The sequence below is a fragment of the Emydura macquarii genome, unplaced genomic scaffold (assembly GCF_026122565.2).
Source record: "Emydura macquarii macquarii isolate MOO-44397 ecotype Brisbane River unplaced genomic scaffold, CSIRO-AGI_Emac_v2 contig_1573, whole genome shotgun sequence".
Lineage (NCBI taxonomy): Eukaryota > Metazoa > Chordata > Testudines > Chelidae > Emydura > Emydura macquarii.
The window spans coordinates 47717-70791 of NW_027131710.1; the positions used below are offsets into that span (position 1 = coordinate 47717).

A 23075-nucleotide genomic window follows, 5' to 3' on the forward strand; every position below is an offset into this window, starting at 1 on the left:
ATGTGTCTGCCTACCTGCACTGGGAATTACACACCCCAGCTGCTGTGCAGACATACTTTAAATCGGTGCCACTCCAGCTGTGGCTATTGAGGTGTTTTGGGCCCCACATGTGGCTCTCAGGGAGTCAGTGGGTCTGTCCAGCCCCTCAGGCTCAGACAGACAACAGGGAGCAGGCCACTTCTCTCATCCTGCCTGGCATGTGTGAGCAGTCTGGGGAGCTGCAATGAGTTTGCCTGGAGCTGCTGTATTCCCTGCTATGGATGGGGAAGTAAATGGACTATCAAGATCCCCTTTCCCATCAGAAGCAGCCAAGGAGATTGAGGAGAGACAAGAGAAATGGCCCCTCTCTCCAAATATCCAAGGAATGGGAGTGGAGACACCAGCAAGTATGAACATAGGTTTTTACTCACCTAATTCCTTCCTCATCTTCTCTGAAAAAACAACAACAACAACAATTATTACAGCCTTCTAAATTCTTGTTCAGTGTTTTCCTTGGTATCATAGATCAAAGATTACCCAGTAAATGAATTAAATTTTGCAAAAGACATGATGACTCAATTTCTCTAGCTGTTTTTTAATTTGATAGCCAGATCGCTGGAAGAATTTATTGTGATGAGGGTTTAAGGTTTGGATGATTAATGCTCTCAAACAGATATTTATGTGGAATGGGAAAAAGTGTGGCATTCCAGGAGTTTTGAGATCCAGATTAGGAATCGCAGATGTGCAAAGCTGGCAGAGCCCTTCTTCCACACAGGGGAAGAGGAGTGAGTTGCAGAACCGCATTGTCCAGGCCGGACCTGAAGCCCAATATGTGCCTTGAGGGGTGAGCAGATCCTCCTGGAGATCCCAGGCATAGAGAGGGACAAGGTACACTCAGCATCCAGATGCCAGGGGCAGGGGAGGCCAGGAAAGAGCCCTGGAAAACAGCATCCTCAGAGAGAAACTCCAAGACTCCTGAGTACATAAAAACTGCTACATTGGGTATGACCAATGGTCCATCTAGCCCAGTAGCCTGGCTCTGAGAATCTGTCCCTTAGTTCCTATGAGATCCATTGGGAAAGAGGGGTGGAAATATTGTTTAAATCCTGCAGAATTGCAGACCAGGTGTAGGGAGTTTGGATGGTAGGCTCTAGAAATATTTAGATCCAGATTCACCCAGTGGTTAGGGTAATCACATGGGATATGGGAGATCCTTAAATTCTCCCCTCTGTCTGCTGAAATGAAGGAATTTAAAGAGAAATTCCCTTCTTTTCAGCCAACTCGACTAACTACTGGACTATGGATCTTTCTCAGTCTCTCTTGTTGAAGCTTTTCCTCTTTAATTAAATACATATTAAGTGTGGGGGGCAGGGGAGCAGGTACCACCTCATAAGTGTGAGTGGCTAGGGCACTCACCCAGGCAGTTGAAGACCCATGCTTACTTCCGAACTCTTCCTGAGGGGGAGGAGGGATTTGAACATACAGCACCCACTTTTCAGAGGCTGCGCTAATCATTCATTTATGGGATATCCTGGTGTGAGATGCTCTCAGTCTCCCCTGTTGAACCTCTTCCACTTAGTATAAATAATTAAAGAGTCATTATAGCAGAAGGACTGGACACTGGGTTTCTCCCTCCCATGCGAAGGTCCCAACCACAAGTATACAGTCATTCTGGCTCTTGGTCTGTCTCTTACTCAATTAGTCAATCCAAATTGGAAAGAGCATCAGCAGAAGAGATTGAGGGACTATCCATACTGGAATATCCCATAGCCCAGTAGTTAGTGCACTGAGAGGAGTGGGAAACCCTTGTTCAAACCCTCTCTCTCCATCAGGCAAAGGGGGGAATTGAACCTATGATCTCCTGCATCCCGGTAAATGCTGTAACCATTGGACTAAAAGTTATGAGATGGCAATTACAGCCCACAGATTCTTAATAGGACCCAATCCCGTCATTTCACAAGTTTCTATGAGCATTATTTTTCCTTTTTATTAATAAGAATGCATTTAGACTAATGGACTAAAGCCCAGCACTGGACTTCACTAACTACCAATGTGACCTAGATCCTGTACATTCTATTTAACTTTCTCAGAATATTTCTACACTAGAAGTAAGAGGTGTAGTTTCCAGCTCAGGCGCACATGCCTACACTAGTTCTGATTGAGCTATTGTATTAAGGATAAAAGTGTAACCGCAGCAGTGACAACGGTGTGAGGGGTTAGCACAATCCCAAAGCACAATCCCATCTGAAAAACGAGCTACGCACTTGGGGCAGCAAGCCCAACCTGCTGCCAATACAGATGTGGCTACACTGCTAATTTTGGGATGCTAGCTCGATCAGAACTAGTGCAGTCATGTCTATCCAAACTGGAAGATATACCTCCAGTTCCAGTGTAGACATACAGTTAGTGAAGGTGAAGCTTCTTTGTGGATGGGTAGGGGGATAATCTTCCCATCTTCAACATCATTGATGAAAATGTTAAATAGAGTAATGCCAAGAACTGCTCTTTGTGGGGCTACACTAGAAACTAACCCACTCTGTGAGGATTGCCTGTTTACAATTATATTGTGAGACCCACCCATTAGTAATATTTTAATCCATTTATTATATCTCATGTTAATTTTATATTAATTTATTTTTTGAAATCCAAATGTCATATGGTACCAAGTCAAACACCTTACAGACATCTATTATATCAACACTATTACCTCTATCAAGCAAATTTGTAAATAAGAGAAGGAAAAGATGTGCCAGCTCCCTCGAGTAGTGGAAGGAGAATTTTCTTGTTATTGAAAATTAGATTCTCAATACCATTTGATAATGTCAATATTTTACTCCTGGAACAGCAAGAATTACCTACATACAGTGAAAAAGTCAGGCCATGTGAGATTTTCCATTGCATTGGATAGGTTTAAAATCAGATCCAAAGCTTCTCAGAATAGTCCGTTGTATATTGGAAAGACCTTTTTTGTTATTGAGACTAAAAGAACAAATGACCATACCCCTACAGGAACTAAGAACAGTGGGGGATCATTAGGCATATTCACTCAAGTTGTAACTCCTCCCGAGAGATACTACTTCCTGGAGAGGAACACATATACTGGTTCAAACCGGATTCTCCAGGGACCAAGAAACAAAAAGGAATGTTTACATAAATAGCCTGAGTATAAACGGACTCAGGGCCTTCTTTCTGATCTAGGAAATGGACAGGACCTTCTGTGCCATGGGGACCACACCCCTTCCCAGGAAGGTTTGGAAGGACTTGCGTTTATGGAGGACCCATAAGGGTGACTGGTGACCTTTTAGCATGGGTATAGAAATTTTTACTGGTTTTTTTTATGTTTTCTGTGTAATGATTTCACCTTACAAAGAAACGTGTTTGCATATAAAAAGCTATGTGGTACCTTGTGCCTGCTAGCAATTCCAGTTGCACATAGCCTATGAAGAGAAAGCAAAGCACAGATGCAGGCCTGTTTAGGCAGTCTGGCTTGCTGGGGATATCACAGTGGACAAACCCCAATCTGGAGGGAAAGAGACACGGGTCCCTGCCCAAGAGAGGTGATGCTGACAAACCCCCAAGGGACCACAGAGAGGAAATAAAGGGGAAGTTGCCCTGAACTGTGATAATCATGTCACAGTTTTCAAAATGTAAAGCAAGTGGACAAGCCATTCATTTAGCCTTTCCCACAGCTGCAAAAAGGAGAACAAAAAGAGAAGTAGGAAACTTGCAAAAAAATGTGTTTACTAATTGTTGCCTGGTACCTTCTGGGAGGCATATAGACAACATGAGGCACGTTATTCAAGTGATAATTTGGACAGTGATCAGACACTTTAGAAATGAACATGCTGGACATTTGGAGGTGAATGAGACAGATACCTAAATAGATAAGTAGGAAGTTTAGAAATATAGAAGGAGCAGAGCAGAAAGGAAAAAATTTGAACACCACTTCTTACAAATCAGTGCAAATTTACCACTGTCATTGCGGAATTGGACTACAACAGATTAAATTAGATTAACATGATTATTTTTGGCTCTTGAAAATTTGGTTAACAATACATTAAGCTGACTGAATATTTCAATTTGTGAATAGCACTAATCAACCTTCTTCAATGACCCACAGAGGGCCAAATATCTTGTGTTATGTATATATTTAATCTTCATCCTGGTGTAATGCTACTCCTGGCCTGTCATCACTGGTTTTCTCTCATGTCTTGCAAGCAAATGTAAAATAATTGTTTTGCAATATAAGATGGTCAGTGAATTTATTAGATCTCCCACATGTATTTAAAATTTGCTTCCCATATGGTCAAAATTAGCGGATACTCCAAAGGTTAGCAGACATCCACAGATTAGACCTCTTGCTAACAGCAGAGTTTTTTTCTCCTCTGTAAGCAAATGTTTTCTACATTAGAAAATTTGGTAGAAGTGGCTGTTAGGTGGCAGCTATAAAAAAAACCGCAGGAAAAGTGTAATGGTTGCAGGATACTGACGATTAAGGAATTAGTTCCCCCTGCACCACTACTCATTCCAGTCACCCAGGAATATCACTGTGACAGATATGGCAATTTCCTGAAATATCCTGGGGAGATCTAACTGTAGGTATCATGGCTAGCCAGCAATTATATGTAAAAAATAAATAAAATCAACATTTCTTCCTACAGAAGTTTCTCAAAAACTTTGTCACCTAATTCACCTTTGGTGTAATTGCACTGAGTTCACAACAGGAATGAATTTGGCCTCTGCTATGTAGTGGACTGCACTAAAATGGAACAGGGCCCTGGACAATAAATATATATCACATACAGTTCCTTCGTGCCATGCCACAGCTGCAATCAGCAAAGAAGCTGAGGCTAGATCTCCTTAATATAAAGGAGAGGGGCTGGTGGCAGAGCACTCTGTGCAAGTTCCTGGGGCTTTGGAATACCCTCCTGACCTTGGTGTGAAATAGTCTGAATTGCCAAACTTTTTATCTGTACTGACTTCATTGGAATTACAATAGGGATGAATTTCTCCAGTGCAGTACAGTGAACCACACTGAGAGAGAGTTGTGCTCTTGTCCATAAATACATAGTATACACAGTTTCATCAGATGTTCCATTCAACATTGGCCTGATTAGAAGGCTCACGGAGTTTGGCCATCCTGCCACATAGCCTCGCTTTTTAACTTTGCTTGACTAAAAGCCACATAAAAAAAGGGAAAATTTAGTCATTTCCCTGACTAAATGACACCAATTTGAATAAACAAATCATTTCTCTCTTCTATAAACAAATATTTTCTATGAAGATTGAGAAGGGGTAGATGTCCGTTAGGTGTGAGTTATAAAAAGACTGAAACTTTTTTTTTAGAAAGGCCAAATTCCATGATTAGGGCTTAAATCCTGGTGAGACTTCACTAGCAGTTCTGCATTTTCAGCAGGGATGGATCTGGCACTGCTGTGCAGCGGACAGTTCTCTCAGGGAGGAGTGCACAGCTCAGCAAATATAGAGCACATGTAAGTCCATCATAGGCTTCATCTCTGCTTCACTGGAATGCTACAGAAATCAGATCAAACGTACCCATTTCCGTCCGTAGTTGGGCTGCAAAGGAATGACATACATTTATGTAACAGCAGAGTTTTTCTTCTATTCTGGAAACAAATGTTTTCTACATTGTAAGACTTGGTAGAAGTGGCTGTTAGGTGGAAGCTAAATGCGCTCTCAGCTCAAATACTAGGTTGTAGGGATGATCACATGGACCTTCAATAAACATCATCTTGTCCGGGACACATCAGCCTGTCTCCTCAGCGACACTAGTTCCCAAGAGCTCATGAATATAGTGCTTCACTCATTACACTGGCTCTCCACAGAATCCTAGATAAAATATGGGGCATCATATATAAGGCCCTGCTTGCTATGGTACCTAAATGACTGTCTGTCTCTCTCACACCACACTTTCCATCAGCAACTACCTTCCGAGGGAACTACGAAAATATCAGCCCAACCCACTAGACAACAGGGCTTTCTCAGAAAGTGGCATAAGACTTTTAAAAAGAAAAATCTCAGTGAAGTTGCTTAAAAATCAAAGCAAACTTACCATAGTCATGCTGGACTTGTTCTGCAAAAGGAAAAAACTTAATCAAGATTTGCAATTTTTTTCTTATTGAAAATTAGGTTCAAAATACCATTTGATTAGGTCAACATTTAACTTCTTGAACAGCAAGAATTATCTACATACAGTGAACAAGATAGGCCCTGTGAAACTTTCCATTATATTTGATAGGCTTTAAATCAGCTCCAAAGTTTCTCAGAACAGTTCCTTGTATATTGGAAAGACCTTTTTTGGTATTGAGACTGGAAGAACAAATGAGTAGAGTATTTTTAATATGTCACAGAGTAGACACAGTCTTACTCAGAGCCTACCGTACGTTGTATTAAGATTTTGTACAGACAAGCCAATGACACACTTTTGTGGCCAACAAGATGAAGGGGATTATTCAGGAAAGACTGAAAAACTTTCCCACAGACAGTTGTCGATTTGAGTACTTACTTACTTACTGCCCGTAACACCAGTGGCGCATAGGGCAGCAACAAAGTCCTTCCACTTCTGCCGGTCGCGGGCCAGAGCGCCTATTGTTCCCCAGGTGTGGTGGTGGTCTTTTAATTCTTGTTCTACCGTTCGGCGCCAGGTTTTCTTTGGTCTTCCTCTCTTTCTCTTCCTGTCTGGTTTCCAGTGGAGTGCAATTTTGATAATGGATCCGTCCTCTCTTCGTAGCACATGACCTATCCATCACCAGCGTCTTTTCATAATTATAGTGGCCATGTCTTCTTGTTTACACTGAGACAGTAGATCTTCGTTGGAAATTTTATTTGGCCAAAATATCCTGATTATTCTTCTGAGATTCTTGGTATGGAATGTGGACAGCTTAGTAAGATCCCGTTGTGTCATGCACCAGCATTCTGCTCCGTAGAGAAGCACTGAGAGAACACAGCTGTTGTATAGTTTCAGCTTAGTGCGCACGCTGTACTTCGAGGATTTCCAGATGTTGTTCATGCTGATGAAGGCATTCCGTGCTTTACTCAGTCTATTCTGAATGTCTTGCTTACCTCCGCCATCTGGGGTGATGATGCTGCCCAAGTATACAAATCTGTCAGTAAAGGGAAGATCGTTGTTATTGATCTTGATGGGGATTTGTGTTGTGGTGTTCAAGGTCATGACTTCTGACTTCTTCTGGCTTATCTTAAGGCCAACTTGTGAACTGTACTGGTTTAATTTGTCTGTTTTGTCTTGCATATGCCGATGAGTGTGAGAATGAAGTGCCAAGTCATCGGCAAAATCCAGATCTTCAAGTGTGGAGAAGAGCGTCCATCTGATGCCGGTATGCCCCTCCTCAGTTGTGCGTCGCATCACCCAGTCAATGACAAGATTGAAGAGCAGTGGCGACATTACGCAGCCTTGATGGACTCCGGTCTTAACTTCAAACCATATGTCGCTTCTTCCGACACAGCAACTGTAGTTTTTGTAGAAGCTCCTGATGAGCTCCACCATGTGATGCGGTATTCCATAGGCCCTCAGAATCTGCCATAATCTGTCTCTATCTACACTATCAAAGGCCTTTTCAAAGTCTATAAAGTTCACGTGGAGTTGTCGTTGCCATTCTGCACTCTGTTCTATGATGTTACGCAGAGCAAAAATCTGTTCTGTACAACTCCTGCCTTTTCTGAAACCTGCCTGCTCCTTTCTCAGCGTTTCATTAACTGCTGTTGATAATCTACCTATGATGACTTTGGCGAGGATCTTGCTGGGTATTGACAGAAGGGTGATTCCACGCCAGTTGTTGCAGTCACTGAGTGTGTCCTTCTTTGGGATCTTGATGATCACCCCTTTGGTCCAATCCTCCGGTACGCAGGCTTCTGTCCAAACTGTTCTAAAAAGTGGTTCCAGTATTCCAGCTGCTGTCTCTGGATCTGTTTTGAAAAGTTCTGCATTCAAGTTGTCCTTTCCTGGGGCTTTGTTGTTCTTCAATTTCTTGATTGCTGATATAATTTCTTCTTTGGTAGGTGGATCGATGTTGATATCTAAATCTGTCTCCCTTCCTGATATGTTAGCACCTTCTTCCGATGATTCTCTGTTGAGTATTTCTTTGAAGTGTTCAGCCCAGCGTGCGTCTTGTTCCACTTGTGTTGTGAGGAGTTTTCCTTGCTTGTCCTTGATGGGTGGGCTGACTGTGGAATGCTACTTGCCGCACACTTGCTTAGTAATTCTGTACAATTGTCCTTGTTCTTCTCGAGCTGCAGCACTTTCTGCTTCTTTTGCGAGGTCGTCGACAAAAGCACGGCGGTCAGCGCGCACCATTCTCTTTACTGTCTTATTGGCCTCACTGTAGTGTTGTTTATAGCATTCTTGTAATCTTGCTGATCGAGTGCTGATCATCTGACTCTTCAGCTTGCGTCTCTCCTCTATAACTTTCCAGGTGTTTGGTTGGATCCATTGCTTAGATTTTCTCTTCTCCCTATAGCCCAAGCATTCTTCAGCACTCTGTTGGTATGCAGTCTTTATGTTATTATAGACTGTGTTGATGTTACCAGCATTGCTTTCTGTGACTAGATCCTGCAGCACTTGAAATCTGTTTTTCACTTGTGTGACAAAACTGTGTTTTGTGCGTGAATCCTGTAATTTTTGGATGTCAAATCTTCGTTGTATGTGAGGTTTGTTCTGCGTCTTCCGGAGTTTGAGTCGTACCATTGCTGTTACCAATTGGTGGACGCTTCCAACGTCAGCCCCACGTTTCACTCTCACATCCAGCAGTGATCTCCTCCACATTCCATTAATGAGCAGGTGGTCTATCTGGTTTTTGTCTCTGTCATTGGGCGAGTACCATGTCAGTTTATGGATGTCACGGTGTGAGAAAAACGTGCCTCCAACAATTTGAGTAGAAGTGCTGAAAAGGCAACTTTGATTTACGGATTATCGGCTGGAGAGTCGGTGAAAAAGACATTTTGAAATAACTCATTCAGAACTCTTCTCCACATGAGATAGAGAATGGAACTTTTTAAGTAAGTAAACGATTTTCTAAATGATCAGATACATGAAAGTAGCAAAAACATTTCTGTGTGAGTATTGATATGTGATGCAGTTTAGTGACTGCACAGGGTTTCTTCGGCAATCCCCACTCCTTGCTCTTCTGTATCCCTTTGTTTTTTAGTGAAACTGTTGAAGAATAGCTGCAGACTTACCCAGTCCCACCTCAGGAGCTCCTAAAAAAGGAAATCACAGATTTTAAAAATTTAATTTCACCTCTTCATCTTTTCAAAACAGAGAAACAATGGTACTTATTCTAAACCACAGCGAATGCACCGGGAATAGCTGTCATTGATTGAAATAGGTTTATGGCAAGGGAGGCAGCATTTAAACCCGAGTGACCTCTGCATATCCCCAAAGGAAATGATCTCCTTAAATAAGGAGAGGACAGGGCTGGAGAAGAGAAGGAATGAGTAAAAATACTTTCAAAAGTAAAAGCTAGATAATATAAACAAAGTAAAACAATAACTACACTAACTAATAAAAACTAACTAAACTAGATGAAGGCAAGAAGCTATCAATAGTGTGTGGCAAGCACACTAACACTGCATCGCAGAGTGAAGCAAGTAAGAAGGAACTGAGGGCAGTTTCCTCACACAGACCTATACGACCTTGGTGCAGGGCGAGAAGCTGTATAGAGCACATAAGCAGTACAACACCACTATCAGTCTCCGGTACCATAGTATTCCCCGGCTTCTCTGATTCCTTAATCCTCCTTTTTTGATTGGCTCATCCAGATCTGAGAGTATTGGATCTGAAGAGGAAAGTCTCCTCACCCTCCCATCAGGAAATATATCACTGCTCAGTGCCTTAAACATATCTTTTTAGAAGAGTCTTCCCCCTGAAGACTGCCTTTTGCCAAAGAGGACGACACCACTTCAAGGCTGAATACTTATGCCTGTCTTTGCTCATTGAGTCTATATAAAAAGGATTGGCTTTAGATATAGAGGCCAACACCTCAGATGATTTCTTTTTCTGATCTTTACCTCTGGATCCTTTAGTATTATGGGCTGAGGAAGATGATTTACTCTTCCGCCCTAGAGACTCATCTGGAGCCAATGCTAGTCCGTGAACTTTCCTGGAACCTCGTCATTTCCCAGTTCCAGATGTTTTGCAGACAGCGCTTCTTGCAATATAAGTGCCTGAAAACTATTCTGTCTTTCTTTCTTTGCTCTCACGGTAAACATAAAGCTAACCAAACACTTGGAAGGTGTCTCCTTCACTTAAACATGCCTGGCATCTACCGTGTTGTATCTGATGCTGGGAACACCACTTGATAAGATACACACCTTTTGAAACAGGATTTCTTCTTCCATTTAAGTAAGTATCTAAATTACTATCACTAAATGCTATCTAATGCCTAATTATTTAATAAACTAAATTTTAATGCTAGCCACTAATCAGGGATGCAAAAGGATTCCTGAGCTTCACATAAAACTATTCAGCTGGTCACAGTGAGAAGACACTGAGGTGCCTGGAACATGACACACCTTTATGCCCTCCCTCTGGAACACTCCATGTTCATTGAGGGGAAAGGTGAGGGAGGTGCAGGAGTGCTCCAATGGTTATTGTGAGCTACAATTCTGCTCTTCAGGCTCCACTGGTCTGGAGCATTCCCATGAATGGGAATATACAGAGGACACTTGAAGGAGAAGAATCTCTCAGTGGATGGGTCAGCATCCATGGATAGAGCCTGCTTTGGCTTCAAAGGGTAGATTTCCAGGCAGCACACTTTATCCCCTTCCATGAGCTGGGAAACCCATCCCCCTTGAGAAGACATTCCCCAGGAGAAGCTCATACATTTCCTAGAAAACGTGCCAAATATGGTAAGAAACTCTAGTTTCTTGTGACAGTCTAACACTCCCAACCCAGCACAAATCACAGACTCTCCCAACAGTCCTTCAATGAATAATGAACAATGTCACCCAAGTAACGGCTGCCATAAACATCTCCAATTTCCCTCCAGTCCATCTCTGCTGTCCTTGGTTCCATCAATAAATACATAATACAGTCATTTCTATCCAATACACTCTCTCCCTCAGGAGCAGAAGGCTTCACAAGTCAATACTAACTTACCCCTTTGTGTCTGAAGCTGGTCTGTAAAAAAATGACACACATTTGAGTATTTATATAATTTTTTTCCCTTTTCCTCAAACATCTTTTAAAGTACTTTATTTACCCCTTCTGATGATAAAGAAAGTGGTAGCAATGATGGACAAAAGCACTGTACTGAATTTGACTCTCAACCTCTAGATCCTACTGGACAATTCACTGTTGCTGGATATTTCAAGTACATTCAGCACCTAAAAATTCCTTCTCAAATCTACAGGTGGCGAGAAGGTTATCCAAAGGAATTTGCCAATATTGTACATATGACTAAAGAAATTTATTTTCTCCTTCGGGAAACATTTGAATACAAATGCTGATAAAACATAGGTTTGAGTTTTCCAAAAATCTTGGGAGCTAATTCACCCAGGTGTGACTATACTAACATCACTGGAGTTCCAGCAGGGATGAGGGAACAGATCTCTAAACAACAAATATATAGCACTCATAATATTACCATATATCAGGGGTGGCCAAACTTACTGACCCTCTGAGGTGCATACAACAATCTTCAGAAGATAGAGAGCTAGTGTGTGCCTCCCAGGTCTTGGGGCTTCAGCCATGTGATGGGATTTGGGGCTCTGGCCCCACGGAACATGCCTGGCAGGGCATCAGCCCCACTCCTGATGAAGTCCTGAGACCACTCTCCCTGCAGGGCTGAAGCCCTGAGAAACAGCAGGTGTGCCTCATGGATCTGAAGACTCAAGAATCCCCATCCTTGCTGTGCATAAGCCTCTAGCCCCACCACACCATTACAGAATAGAAGTCCTGAGCTTTCCAACCCATTCCGGTAGGCGGAGACTGCGGGGCTTATGTGGGAGGCTCCGCAAGTCATACTTTAATTGTAAAATGTGGCTCACAAGCTGAAGTTTCTCAAAAACTTTGTCACCTAATTCATCCTTGGTGTAATTGCACTGACTGCACAACAGGAATGGATTTGGCCACTGCTGTGTAGTGGATTGCACTAAATGGATCAGGGCCCTGGACAATAAATATATATCACATACAATTCCTTTCGTGCCATGCCACAGCTGCAATCAGCAAAGAAGCTGAGGCTAGATCTCCTTAGAGGGGCTGGTGGCAGAGCACTCTGTGTAAGTTCCTGGGGCTTTGCAATACTCTCCTGATTTTAGTCTGAAATAGCTTGAATTGCCAAACTTTTTAACTGTACTGACTTCATTGGAATTACATTAGGGACGAATTTCACCAGTGCTGTACAGTGAACTACAGTGAGAGTTATGCTCTTGTCCATTAATATATAGTATACACAGTTTCATCAGATGTTCCATTCAACATTGGCCTGATTAGAAGGCTCACGAGCTGCAGTTTGGCCATCCCTGCCACATAGCCTGGCTTTTTTCCTTTGCTTGACTACAAGCTACATAAATCAAAAAAACCTTAGTCATTTGCCTCCGTTGTTGGTCTGCAAAAGAATGACACCAATTTGAATAAGCAAATAATTTCTCCCTTCTATAACAAATATTTTCTATGAAGGTTGAGAAGGGGTAGATGTCTGTTAGTTGTGAGTTATAAAAAGACAAACTTTTTTTTTAGAAAGGCCAAATTCATGATTGGAACTTAAATCCTGGGGAGACTTCACTAGCAGTTCTGCATTTTCAGCAGGGATGGATCTGGCACTGCTGTGCAGTGGACAGTTCTCTGAGGGAGGAGTGCTCTGGTCAACAAATATAAAGCACATGCAAGTCCATCATAGGTTTCATCTCTGCTTCACTGGAATGCTACAGAAATCAGATCAAACTTACCCATTTCCATCCGTAGTTGAGCTGCAAAGGAATGATATACATTTGAGTAACAGCAGAGTTTTTTTCTCCTCTGTAAGCAAATGTTTTCTACATTAGAAAATTTGGTAGAAGTGGCTGTTAGGTGGCAGCTATAAAAAAAACCGCAGGAAAAGTGTAATGGTTGCAGGATACTGACGATTAAGGAATTAGTTCCCCCTGCACCACTACTCATTCCAGTCACCCAGGAATATCACTGTGACAGATATGGCAATTTCCTGAAATATCCTGGGGAGATCTAACTGTAGGTATCATGGCTAGCCAGCAATTATATGTAAAAATTAAATAAAATCAACATTTCTTCCTACAGAAGTTTCTCAAAAACTTTGTCACCTAATTCACCTTTGGTGTAATTGCACTGAGTTCACAACAGGAATGAATTTGGCCTCTGCTATGTAGTGGACTGCACTAAAATGGAACAGGGCCCTGGACAGTAAATATATATCACATACAGTTCCTTCGTGCCATGCCACAGCTGCAATCAGCAAAGAAGCTGAGGCTAGATCTCCTTAATATAAAGGAGAGGGGCTGGTGGCAGAGCACTCTGTGCAAGTTCCTGGGGCTTTGGAATACCCTCCTGACCTTGGTGTGAAATAGTCTGAATTGCCAAACTTTTTATCTGTACTGACTTCATTGGAATTACAATAGGGATGAATTTCTCCAGTGCAGTACAGTGAACCACACTGAGAGAGAGTTGTGCTCTTGTCCATAAATACATAGTATACACAGTTTCATCAGATGTTCCATTCAACATTGGCCTGATTAGAAGGCTCACGGAGTTTGGCCATCCTGCCACATAGCCTCGCTTTTTAACTTTGCTTGACTAAAAGCCACATAAAAAAAGGGAAAATTTAGTCATTTCCCTGACTAAATGACACCAATTTGAATAAACAAATCATTTCTCTCTTCTATAAACAAATATTTTCTATGAAGATTGAGAAGGGGTAGATGTCCGTTAGGTGTGAGTTATAAAAAGACTGAAACTTTTTTTTTAGAAAGGCCAAATTCCATGATTAGGGCTTAAATCCTGGTGAGACTTCACTAGCAGTTCTGCATTTTCAGCAGGGATGGATCTGGCACTGCTGTGCAGCGGACAGTTCTCTCAGGGAGGAGTGCTCTGCTCAGCAAATATAGAGCACATGTAAGTCCATCATAGGCTTCATCTCTGCTTCACTGGAATGCTACAGAAATCAGATCAAACGTACCCATTTCCGTCCGTAGTTGGGCTGCAAAGGAATGACATACATTTATGTAACAGCAGAGTTTTTCTTCTATTCTGGAAACAAATGTTTTCTACATTGTAAGACTTGGTAGAAGTGGCTGTTAGGTGGAAGCTAAATGCGCTCTCAGCTCAAATACTAGGTTGTAGGGATGATCACATGGACCTTCAATAAACATCATCTTGTCCGGGACACATCAGCCTGTCTCCTCAGCGACACTAGTTCCCAAGAGCTCATGAATATAGTGCTTCACTCATTACACTGGCTCTCCACAGAATCCTAGATAAAATATGGGGCATCATATATAAGGCCCTGCTTGCTATGGTACCTAAATGACTGTCTGTCTCTCTCACACCACACTTTCCATCAGCAACTACCTTCCGAGGGAACTACGAAAATATCAGCCCAACCCACTAGACAACAGGGCTTTCTCAGAAAGTGGCATAAGACTTTTAAAAAGAAAAATCTCAGTGAAGTTGCTTAAAAATCAAAGCAAACTTACCATAGTCATGCTGGACTTGTTCTGCAAAAGGAAAAAACTTAATCAAGATTTGCAATTTTTTTCTTATTGAAAATTAGGTTCAAAATACCATTTGATTAGGTCAACATTTAACTTCTTGAACAGCAAGAATTATCTACATACAGTGAACAAGATAGGCCCTGTGAAACTTTCCATTATATTTGATAGGCTTTAAATCAGCTCCAAAGTTTCTCAGAACAGTTCCTTGTATATTGGAAAGACCTTTTTTGGTATTGAGACTGGAAGAACAAATGAGTAGAGTATTTTTAATATGTCACAGAGTAGACACAGTCTTACTCAGAGCCTACCGTACGTTGTATTAAGATTTTGTACAGACAAGCCAATGACACACTTTTGTGGCCAACAAGATGAAGGGGATTATTCAGGAAAGACTGAAAAACTTTCCCACAGACAGTTGTCGATATGAGTAGAAGTGCTGAAAAGGCAACTTTGATTTACGGATTATCGGCTGGAGAGTCGGTGAAAAAGACATTTTGAAATAACTCATTCAGAACTCTTCTCCACATGAGATAGAGAATGGAACTTTTTTAAGTAAGTAAACGATTTTCTAAATGATCAGATACATGAAAGTAGCAAAAACATTTCTGTGTGAGTATTGATATGTGATGCAGTTTAGTGACTGCACAGGGTTTCTTCGGCAATCCCCACTCCTGGCTCTTCTGTATCCCTTTGTTTTTTAGTGAAACTGTTGAAGAATAGCTGCAGACTTACCCAGTCCCACCTCAGGAGCTCCTAAAAAAGGAAATCACAGATTTTAAAAATTTAATTTCACCTCTTCATCTTTTCAAAACAGAGAAACAATGGTACTTATTCTAAACCACAGCGAATGCACCGGGAATAGCTGTCATTGATTGAAATAGGTTTATGGCAAGGGAGGCAGCATTTAAACCCGAGTGACCTCTGCATATCCCCAAAGGAAATGATCTCCTTAAATAAGGAGAGGACAGGGCTGGAGAAGAGAAGGAATGAGTAAAAATACTTTCAAAAGTAAAAGCTAGATAATATAAACAAAGTAAAACAATAACTACACTAACTAATAAAAACTAACTAAACTAGATGAAGGCAAGAAGCTATCAATAGTGTGTGGCAAGCACACTAACACTGCATCGCAGAGTGAAGCAAGTAAGAAGGAACTGAGGGCAGTTTCCTCACACAGACCTATACGACCTTGGTGCAGGGTGAGAAGCTGTATAGAGCACATAAGCAGTACAACACCACTATCAGTCTCCGGTACCATAGTATTCCCCGGCTTCTCTGATTCCTTAATCCTCCTTTTTTGATTGGCTCATCCAGATCTGAGAGTATTGGATCTGAAGAGGAAAGTCTCCTCACCCTCCCATCAGGAAATATATCACTGCTCAGTGCCTTAAACATATCTTTTTAGAAGAGTCTTCCCCCTGAAGACTGCCTTTTGCCAAAGAGGACGACACCACTTCAAGGCTGAATACTTATGCCTGTCTTTGCTCATTGAGTCTATATAAAAAGGATTGGCTTTAGATATAGAGGCCAACACCTCAGATTATTTCTTTTTCTGATCTTTACCTCTGGATCGTTTAGTATTATTGGCTGATGAAGATGATTTACTCTTCCGCCCTAGAGACTCATCTGGAGCCAATGCTAGTCCGTGAACTTTCCTGGAACCTCGTCATTTCCCAGTTCCAGATGTTTTGCAGACAGCGCTTCTTGCAATATAAGTGCCTGAAAACTATTCTGTCTTTCTTTCTTTGCTCTCACGGTAAACATAAAGCTAACCAAACACTTGGAAGGTGTCTCCTTCACTTAAACATGCCTGGCATCTACCGTGTTGTATCTGATGCTGGGAACACCACTTGATAAGATACACACCTTTTGAAACAGGATTTCTTCTTCCATTTAAGTAAGTATCTAAATTACTATCACTAAATGCTATCTAATGCCTAATTATTTAATAAACTAAATTTTAATGCTAGCCACTAATCAGGGATGCAAAAGGATTCCTGAGCTTCACATAAAACTATTCAGCTGGTCACAGTGAGAAGACACTGAGGTGCCTGGAACATGACACACCTTTATGCCCTCCCTCTGGAACACTCCATGTTCATTGAGGGGAAAGGTGAGGGAGGTGCAGGAGTGCTCCAATGGTTATTGTGAGCTACAATTCTGCTCTTCAGGCTCCACTGGTCTGGAGCATTCCCATGAATGGGAATATACAGAGGACACTTGAAGGAGAAGAATCTCTCAGTGGATGGATCAGCATCCATGGATAGAGCCTGCTTTGGCTTCAAAGGGTAGGTTTCCAGGCAGCACACTTTATCGCTTTTCATGAGCTGGGAAACCCATCCTCCTTGAGAAGACATTCACCAGGAGAAGCTCATACATTTCCTAGAAAACGTGCCAAATATGGTAAGAAACTCTAGTTTCTTGTGACAGTCTAACACTCCCAACCCAGCACAAATCACAGACACTCCCAACAGTCCTTCAATGAATAATGAACAATGTCACCCAAGTAACGGCTGCCATAAACATCTCCATTTTCTCTCCAGTCCATCTCCGCTGTCCTTGGTTCCATCAATAAATACATAATACAGTCATTGCTATCCAATACACTCTCTCCCCTCAGGAGCAGAAGGCTTCACAATTCAGTACTAACTTACCCCTTTCCCTCTGAAGCTGGTCTGTAAAAAAATGACACACATTTGAATATTTATATAAGTTTTTTCCTTTTTCTTCAAACATCTTTTAAAGTACTTTATTTACCCCTTCTGATGATAAAGAAAGTGGTAGCAATGATGGACAAAAGCACTTTACTGAATTTGATGCTCAACCTCTAGATCCTACTGGACAATTCACTGTTGCTGGATATTTCAATTACATTCAGCACCTAAAAACTCCTTCTCAAATCTACAGGTGGCGAGAAGGCTATCCAAAGGAATTTGCCAATATTGCGCATATGACTAATGAAATTATTTTCTCCTTCAGAAAACATTTGTATACAAATGCTGGTAAACATAGGTTTGAGTTTTCCATAAATCTTAGGGGCTAATTCCCCCAGGTGTGACTACAGTAACTTCACTGGAGTTCCAGCAGGGATGAGGGAAAGGATCTCTAAACAACAAATATATAGCAACCATAACTCTATCATATATCAGGGGTGACCAAACTTACTGGAATTAAGGAATTAGTTCCCCCTGCATCTCCAACTCATATCAGTCACCTAGGAATATCACTGTGACAGATATGGCAATTTCCTAAAATATCTTGGGAAGATCTTACTGTAGGTATCATGGCTACCCAGTGATTATATGCAATTCCATGAGAGAGCGTGTCGACACCCTTACAGGAACTAAGAACAGTAGGTGATGATTAGGCAAATTCTCTCAAGTTGTAACACCTCCCAAGAGATACCATTTCCTGGAGAGGAACACATATACTGGTTCAAACTGGATTCTCCAGGGATCAACAGACAAAAAGGGACGTTTACATAAATAGCCTGAGTATAAATGGACTATAATGGGCCTTCGTTCTGATTCAGCCAATGGAGAGGATTTTTTGAGCCAGGGGAGCCCAATACTTCCAAGGAAGGTTTGGAAGGACTTGGGTCTCTGAATGACTCATAAGGCTGATGGGTGACCTTTTAACATGGGTATAGAAACTTTTACTATTTTTTTATGTTTCCTGTGTAATGATTTCACCTTACAAAGAAATGTATTTACATATAAAAAGCTATGTGGTACCCTGTGCCTGCTGGCAATCCCAGTTGCACATAGCTTATTAAAAGAAAGCAAAGCACAGATGCAGGCCTGTTTAGGCAGTCTGGCTTGCTGGGGATATCACAGTGTAGGCAGCCTGGAGAAACCCCAGTCTGGAGGGAGAGAGACACTGCCCAAGAGAGGTGATGCTGACAAACCCTCAAGGGACCTTGGTCTGAAATAGCCTGTATTGACAAACTTTTTAACTGTATTGACTTCACTGGAATTACAATAGGGATAAATTTCACCAATGTAGGAAAACATCCAAAAACATCCAATATTAATTTAGAAATTTTCAGCGATGGAGAATCCACCACAAATCCTTTGTAAATTGTTTCATTGGTTAATTACTCTCACTGTTAAAAATGTAAATTAAACAAAACAAAATTAAGTTAACTTACGTTTACATATGAAGGTCACAGCCATAAACAGCAATAAACAGATTAAGAACCATACTGAAAGACAGAACATGTTACTATCACCTTCATGTAGACTCAGACATGGGAGGTATATCTAGGTGTTACAATTTTGGACCTAAACAAGGATGGATTTTTTTTCCACTCTCTCAAGTACTGTTGTCTTTAAACCTTGATAGAGAATGAGAATGAACATATTTCCTATGAAGTATCATAGAGGCCTACCTTCAGTGTTTCAGGGAATTGCAGCAACATTCAAACTACATGTAATTACTTTTCAGTTGCTAGTTGTTCTGTTGGACTACACTGTGACCATTTACATTAAGTTTATGAATGAGCTAAACAGTGAGTCCTAGAATATTATTTTTTTCTTCACGCAGAACTGCATTCCCAATCTTACTGTATTCTAATAGCCTCCAATTCACTTGGGAGTGAACTGGCCCTCATCTAGAATATTTATCATTCTTCTGGTTTTGTGTCAGACCTGACTCTCATCAGGGCGAGCTTCTCTGCAGAATGTCTGTAGCCACGAAATTTGTCTTTACGCTTGGAAGGATTCGATTTTTACTGGTAAATGTCAGTAAACATCGGTTTCATCGTCCACAAACAAACTGAGGAAAAAATCTACCAATAATAATTGAAATTTACAAATAGGTAAAATAAGAAAAGTGTTGCTTGAGAACTTTGGTGAGTCTGATTTAAGGATATTTATTTTATATATTTGACATTTAGAAAGACTATTTAGAAATATTGAACATACACAAGTCCATGGGGCCAGATGCAATGCACCCGAGGGTGCTGAGGGAGCTGGCTGATGTGATTTCAGAGCTATTGGCTATTATCTTTGAAAGCTCGTGGGAACAGGGGGAGGTCCCTGAGGACTGGAAAAAAGCAAATATAGTGCCCATCTTCAAGAAAGGGAGGAAAGAGGATCCGGGGAACTACAGACCGGTCAGCCTCACCTCAATCCCTGGAAAAATCATGGAGCAGGTCCTCAAGGAATCCATTTTAAGGCACTTGGAAGAGAGGAAGGTGATCAGGAACAGTCAACATGGATTCACCAAGGGCAAGTCATGCCTGACCAACCTGATTGCTTTCTATGAAGAGGTGACTGGCTCTGTGGATGTGGGGAAAGCAGTGGACATGATATACCTTCACTTTAGCAAAGCTTTTGATACGGTCTCTCACAGTATTCTTATCAGCAAGTTAAAGAAGTATGGGTTGGATGAATGGACTATACAATGGATAGAGAACTGGCTAGAGCATAGGGCTCAACGAGTAGTGATCAATGGCTCCATGTCTAGCTGGCAGCCGGTCACAAGCGGAGTGCCCCAGGGGTCGGTCCTGGGGCTGGTTTTGTTCAACATCTTCATTAATGATCTGGAGGATGGGGAAGATTGCACCCTCAGCAAGTTTGCAGATGACACTAAGCTGGGGGGGAGTGGTAGATACCCTGCCAGGTAGGGATAGGATACAGAAGGACCTAAACAAACTGGAGGATTGGGCCAAAAGAAATCTAATGAGATTCAACAAAGACAAGTGCAGAGTCCTGCGCTTAGGAAGGAAGAATCCCATACACAGCTACAGACTGGGGACTGATGAGCTAGGCAGCAGTTCTGCAGAAAAGGACCTGCGGGTAACAGTGGATAAGAAGCTGGATATGAGTCAGCAGTGTGCCCTGGTTGCCAAGATGGCTAATAGCATATTGGGCTGCATTAATAGGAGCATTGCCAGCAGATCACGGGAAGTGATTATTCCCCTCTATTCGGCATTGGTGAGGCCGCATTTGGAGTATTGTGTCCAGTTTTGGGCCCCCCACTACAAAAAGGATGTGGACAAGTGGAAAGAGTGCAGCGGAGGGCAACCAAAATGATTAGGGGGCTGGAACACAGGACTTATGAGGAGAGGCTGAAGGAACTAGACTTGTTTAGTCTGCAGAAGAGAAGAATGAGGGGGGATTTGATAGCAGCCTTTAGCTACCTGAAAGGGGGTTCCAGGGAGGATGAAACTAGGCTGTTCTCAGTGGTGGCAGATGACAGAACAAGGAGCAACGGTCTCAAATTGCAGTGGGGGAAGTCTAGGTTGGACATTAGGAAAAAGTTTTTCACTAGGAGGGTGGTGAAGCACTGGAATGGGTTACCTAGGGAGGTGGTGGAATCTCCATCTTTAGAGGTTTTTAAGCTGCGGCTTGACAAAACCCTCACTGGGATTATTTAGCTGAGGTTAGTCCTGCTTTGAGCAGGTGGTTGGACTAGATGACCTCCTGAGGTCCCTTCCAACTCTATGATTCTATGATTCTATGACATATGATGTTCACAATTTGTGTTTTACTGGTTATAAAGCTTTATGCTTTTTAATCTCAACATTGACTGTCATTAAATAATTATTGTCTGACTCCCCTATCGCCTGACCCCACCATAATTTTCTGTAACTGAAAATTTAAATTGGTAAAAAATAAAACCATTAAAACTCATAATTTTGCATAACTATGAAAATGTAAACTGGTAAAATAAAAAATGCTTAAAAATAAACATTGATATTATCCATCAAAATTGTAAAAAATAAAAATCGAAATCTGCCAAGCCTACTTGTCTTTGGTGTTATGATGGATCAGTAAAGATGAGTGAATAGCAAGAAATATTCCACGTGTATTTGTTCAAATTTTAAAACTAATTTGGATTTGGCTGTGGTCTCAACTCTCATGAACTCATGAAAAGCACATTATAAGCCTGAATACTCTTACATTTATTATAAAGTGCATTTGCAAGTATATAACCTCTTGTCATATTCAAAATACACCCTATGCTGGTTACTTCACAAAAATAATTTATGCAGTGTTGTTGTAGCTGTGTTTGTCTCAAGATATTAGAGAAACAAGGTGGGTGAGAGGCACTGTCCCTAGGAAGAAAGGGGCCAAGGGCAGACTCAGTCTGTTGGCAACCAAAGAGGGAGACACACTATTAAGCGTGACAGGGACCTTGTCCATGAGGGGGAGGATAGCAGGTCTGTCTGTTTGGAGGAGGGAGCAGTGTCTGAGAGAAAGAAAGGACAGAGTCAAATTTTTTGACTAACGTGAAAGACTGGGAAGAAGAAGAGCTAGTTTGATCCATAGGAAGTGAGATGCCCTCCCCCTGGGAGCCCTGGATCAGGCAGAAGCCATTTTGAATGAGTCTAGAGTCAGCCACAGTAAGGGTAGGACTGTCTGTGGTGAGCTGGGGGGGTCCCAGGCCTTCATGCAGAGTCCCCTGACAATTGGCCTCTGGGCACCTGTCAGCGACATCCCTCATCTTAGTCCTTTCCCTCTTCATGATGACTCCCAGTCCGTAGAATTTCCCCTCACGCAGCCAAGTGGAGTCAGCCCTCCAGCTCCCTAGGGAAAATCAGTCACCACATGGCACCACTGCTCTGGCTGCCAGTCTAGGACTGGCTGCTTCCTGTGTGTGTCTGAGCACTAGGGTGGGAGACTAAAGTTAGGATGTAAGAAGAGTTATTGTAATCTGCACCTTGAGCCCTGCACTTCTTTGTGGTGAAGAGAAATCCTGGGACCAGAAGCAGTGTGACTCCTGCGTGGGAAGGACCCCAGCCAGCAGTGATCATCAGCCCCGCTACAGTGACTGAGGAGCCCAGACCCATCTCTGAATCTGAAGATCGTTCACAGAGATCTGAGGGCACCATCCTTTAGTTATATGGTCAGGGAAATTGTTTGGGAGATGCCCTACTCCTTGAACTGTGTCCTCAAGCAAGGGAGTCAGGGTTTGGGGATTTTATTACCTGCTGCCTATTAAATCTGTGGAGGGATTGACCACCTTATCCTGTGTGTGAGTAGTTTGGGCTGCATTACGTCCCATCAGCTAGTTGCTAATTTCTGCTACAAAAGCTATTGTGGTCACAGGTGATCAGGGATCCCTACAAAGTATGCATACCAATGGGACACTAATTTTTTAGTTTGCTACAACAGGTCACGTGACTGGGGAAATTCACAGGTATTATCGGCATGGGCACCAGGGACCCCGAGAGTAGTGTTTTACCCTGTTATGTTATATTTACTTCCTCTTTAATATAATTACTCTGTTGAATATATTGTATGTGTTTGTTGTTTCTTGGGATCTCCAACTATCTGCCATGTAAGTGGGGGTTACCCTGTGGTTAGAATTTTCCTTCTAAGCTGCCAGGAAGAAGAGAGGGCGGTGAAGGTACCACTAAATAAATTCATACAGGAAGAAAATAA

The 23075-nt window shown here is 41.9% G+C and overlaps 2 protein-coding genes across 2 annotated transcripts in view; one reads left to right on the plus strand and one right to left on the minus strand.

Moving 5' to 3' along the window:
- Positions 1-23075, plus strand: part of LOC137157809 (butyrophilin-like protein 8) — an 84151-nt gene that overhangs the window by 27386 nt on the left and 33690 nt on the right. The window lies entirely within an intron of this gene.
- Positions 1-23075, minus strand: part of LOC137157812 (uncharacterized) — a 38355-nt gene that overhangs the window by 3596 nt on the left and 11684 nt on the right. Inside the window, exons 7-16 of the mRNA XM_067555220.1 lie at positions 18833-18886; positions 15415-15435; positions 14665-14685; positions 12907-12927; positions 9193-9213; positions 8200-8874; positions 7208-8097; positions 6053-6073; positions 4913-5153; positions 411-431 (exon numbers count right to left, since the gene is read on the minus strand). Of these exons, the coding sequence (XP_067411321.1) occupies positions 411-431; positions 4913-5153; positions 6053-6073; positions 7208-8097; positions 8200-8874; positions 9193-9213; positions 12907-12927; positions 14665-14685; positions 15415-15435; positions 18833-18886 (1986 nt within the window). The remainder of the gene's footprint in view (positions 1-410; positions 432-4912; positions 5154-6052; positions 6074-7207; positions 8098-8199; positions 8875-9192; positions 9214-12906; positions 12928-14664; positions 14686-15414; positions 15436-18832; positions 18887-23075) is intronic.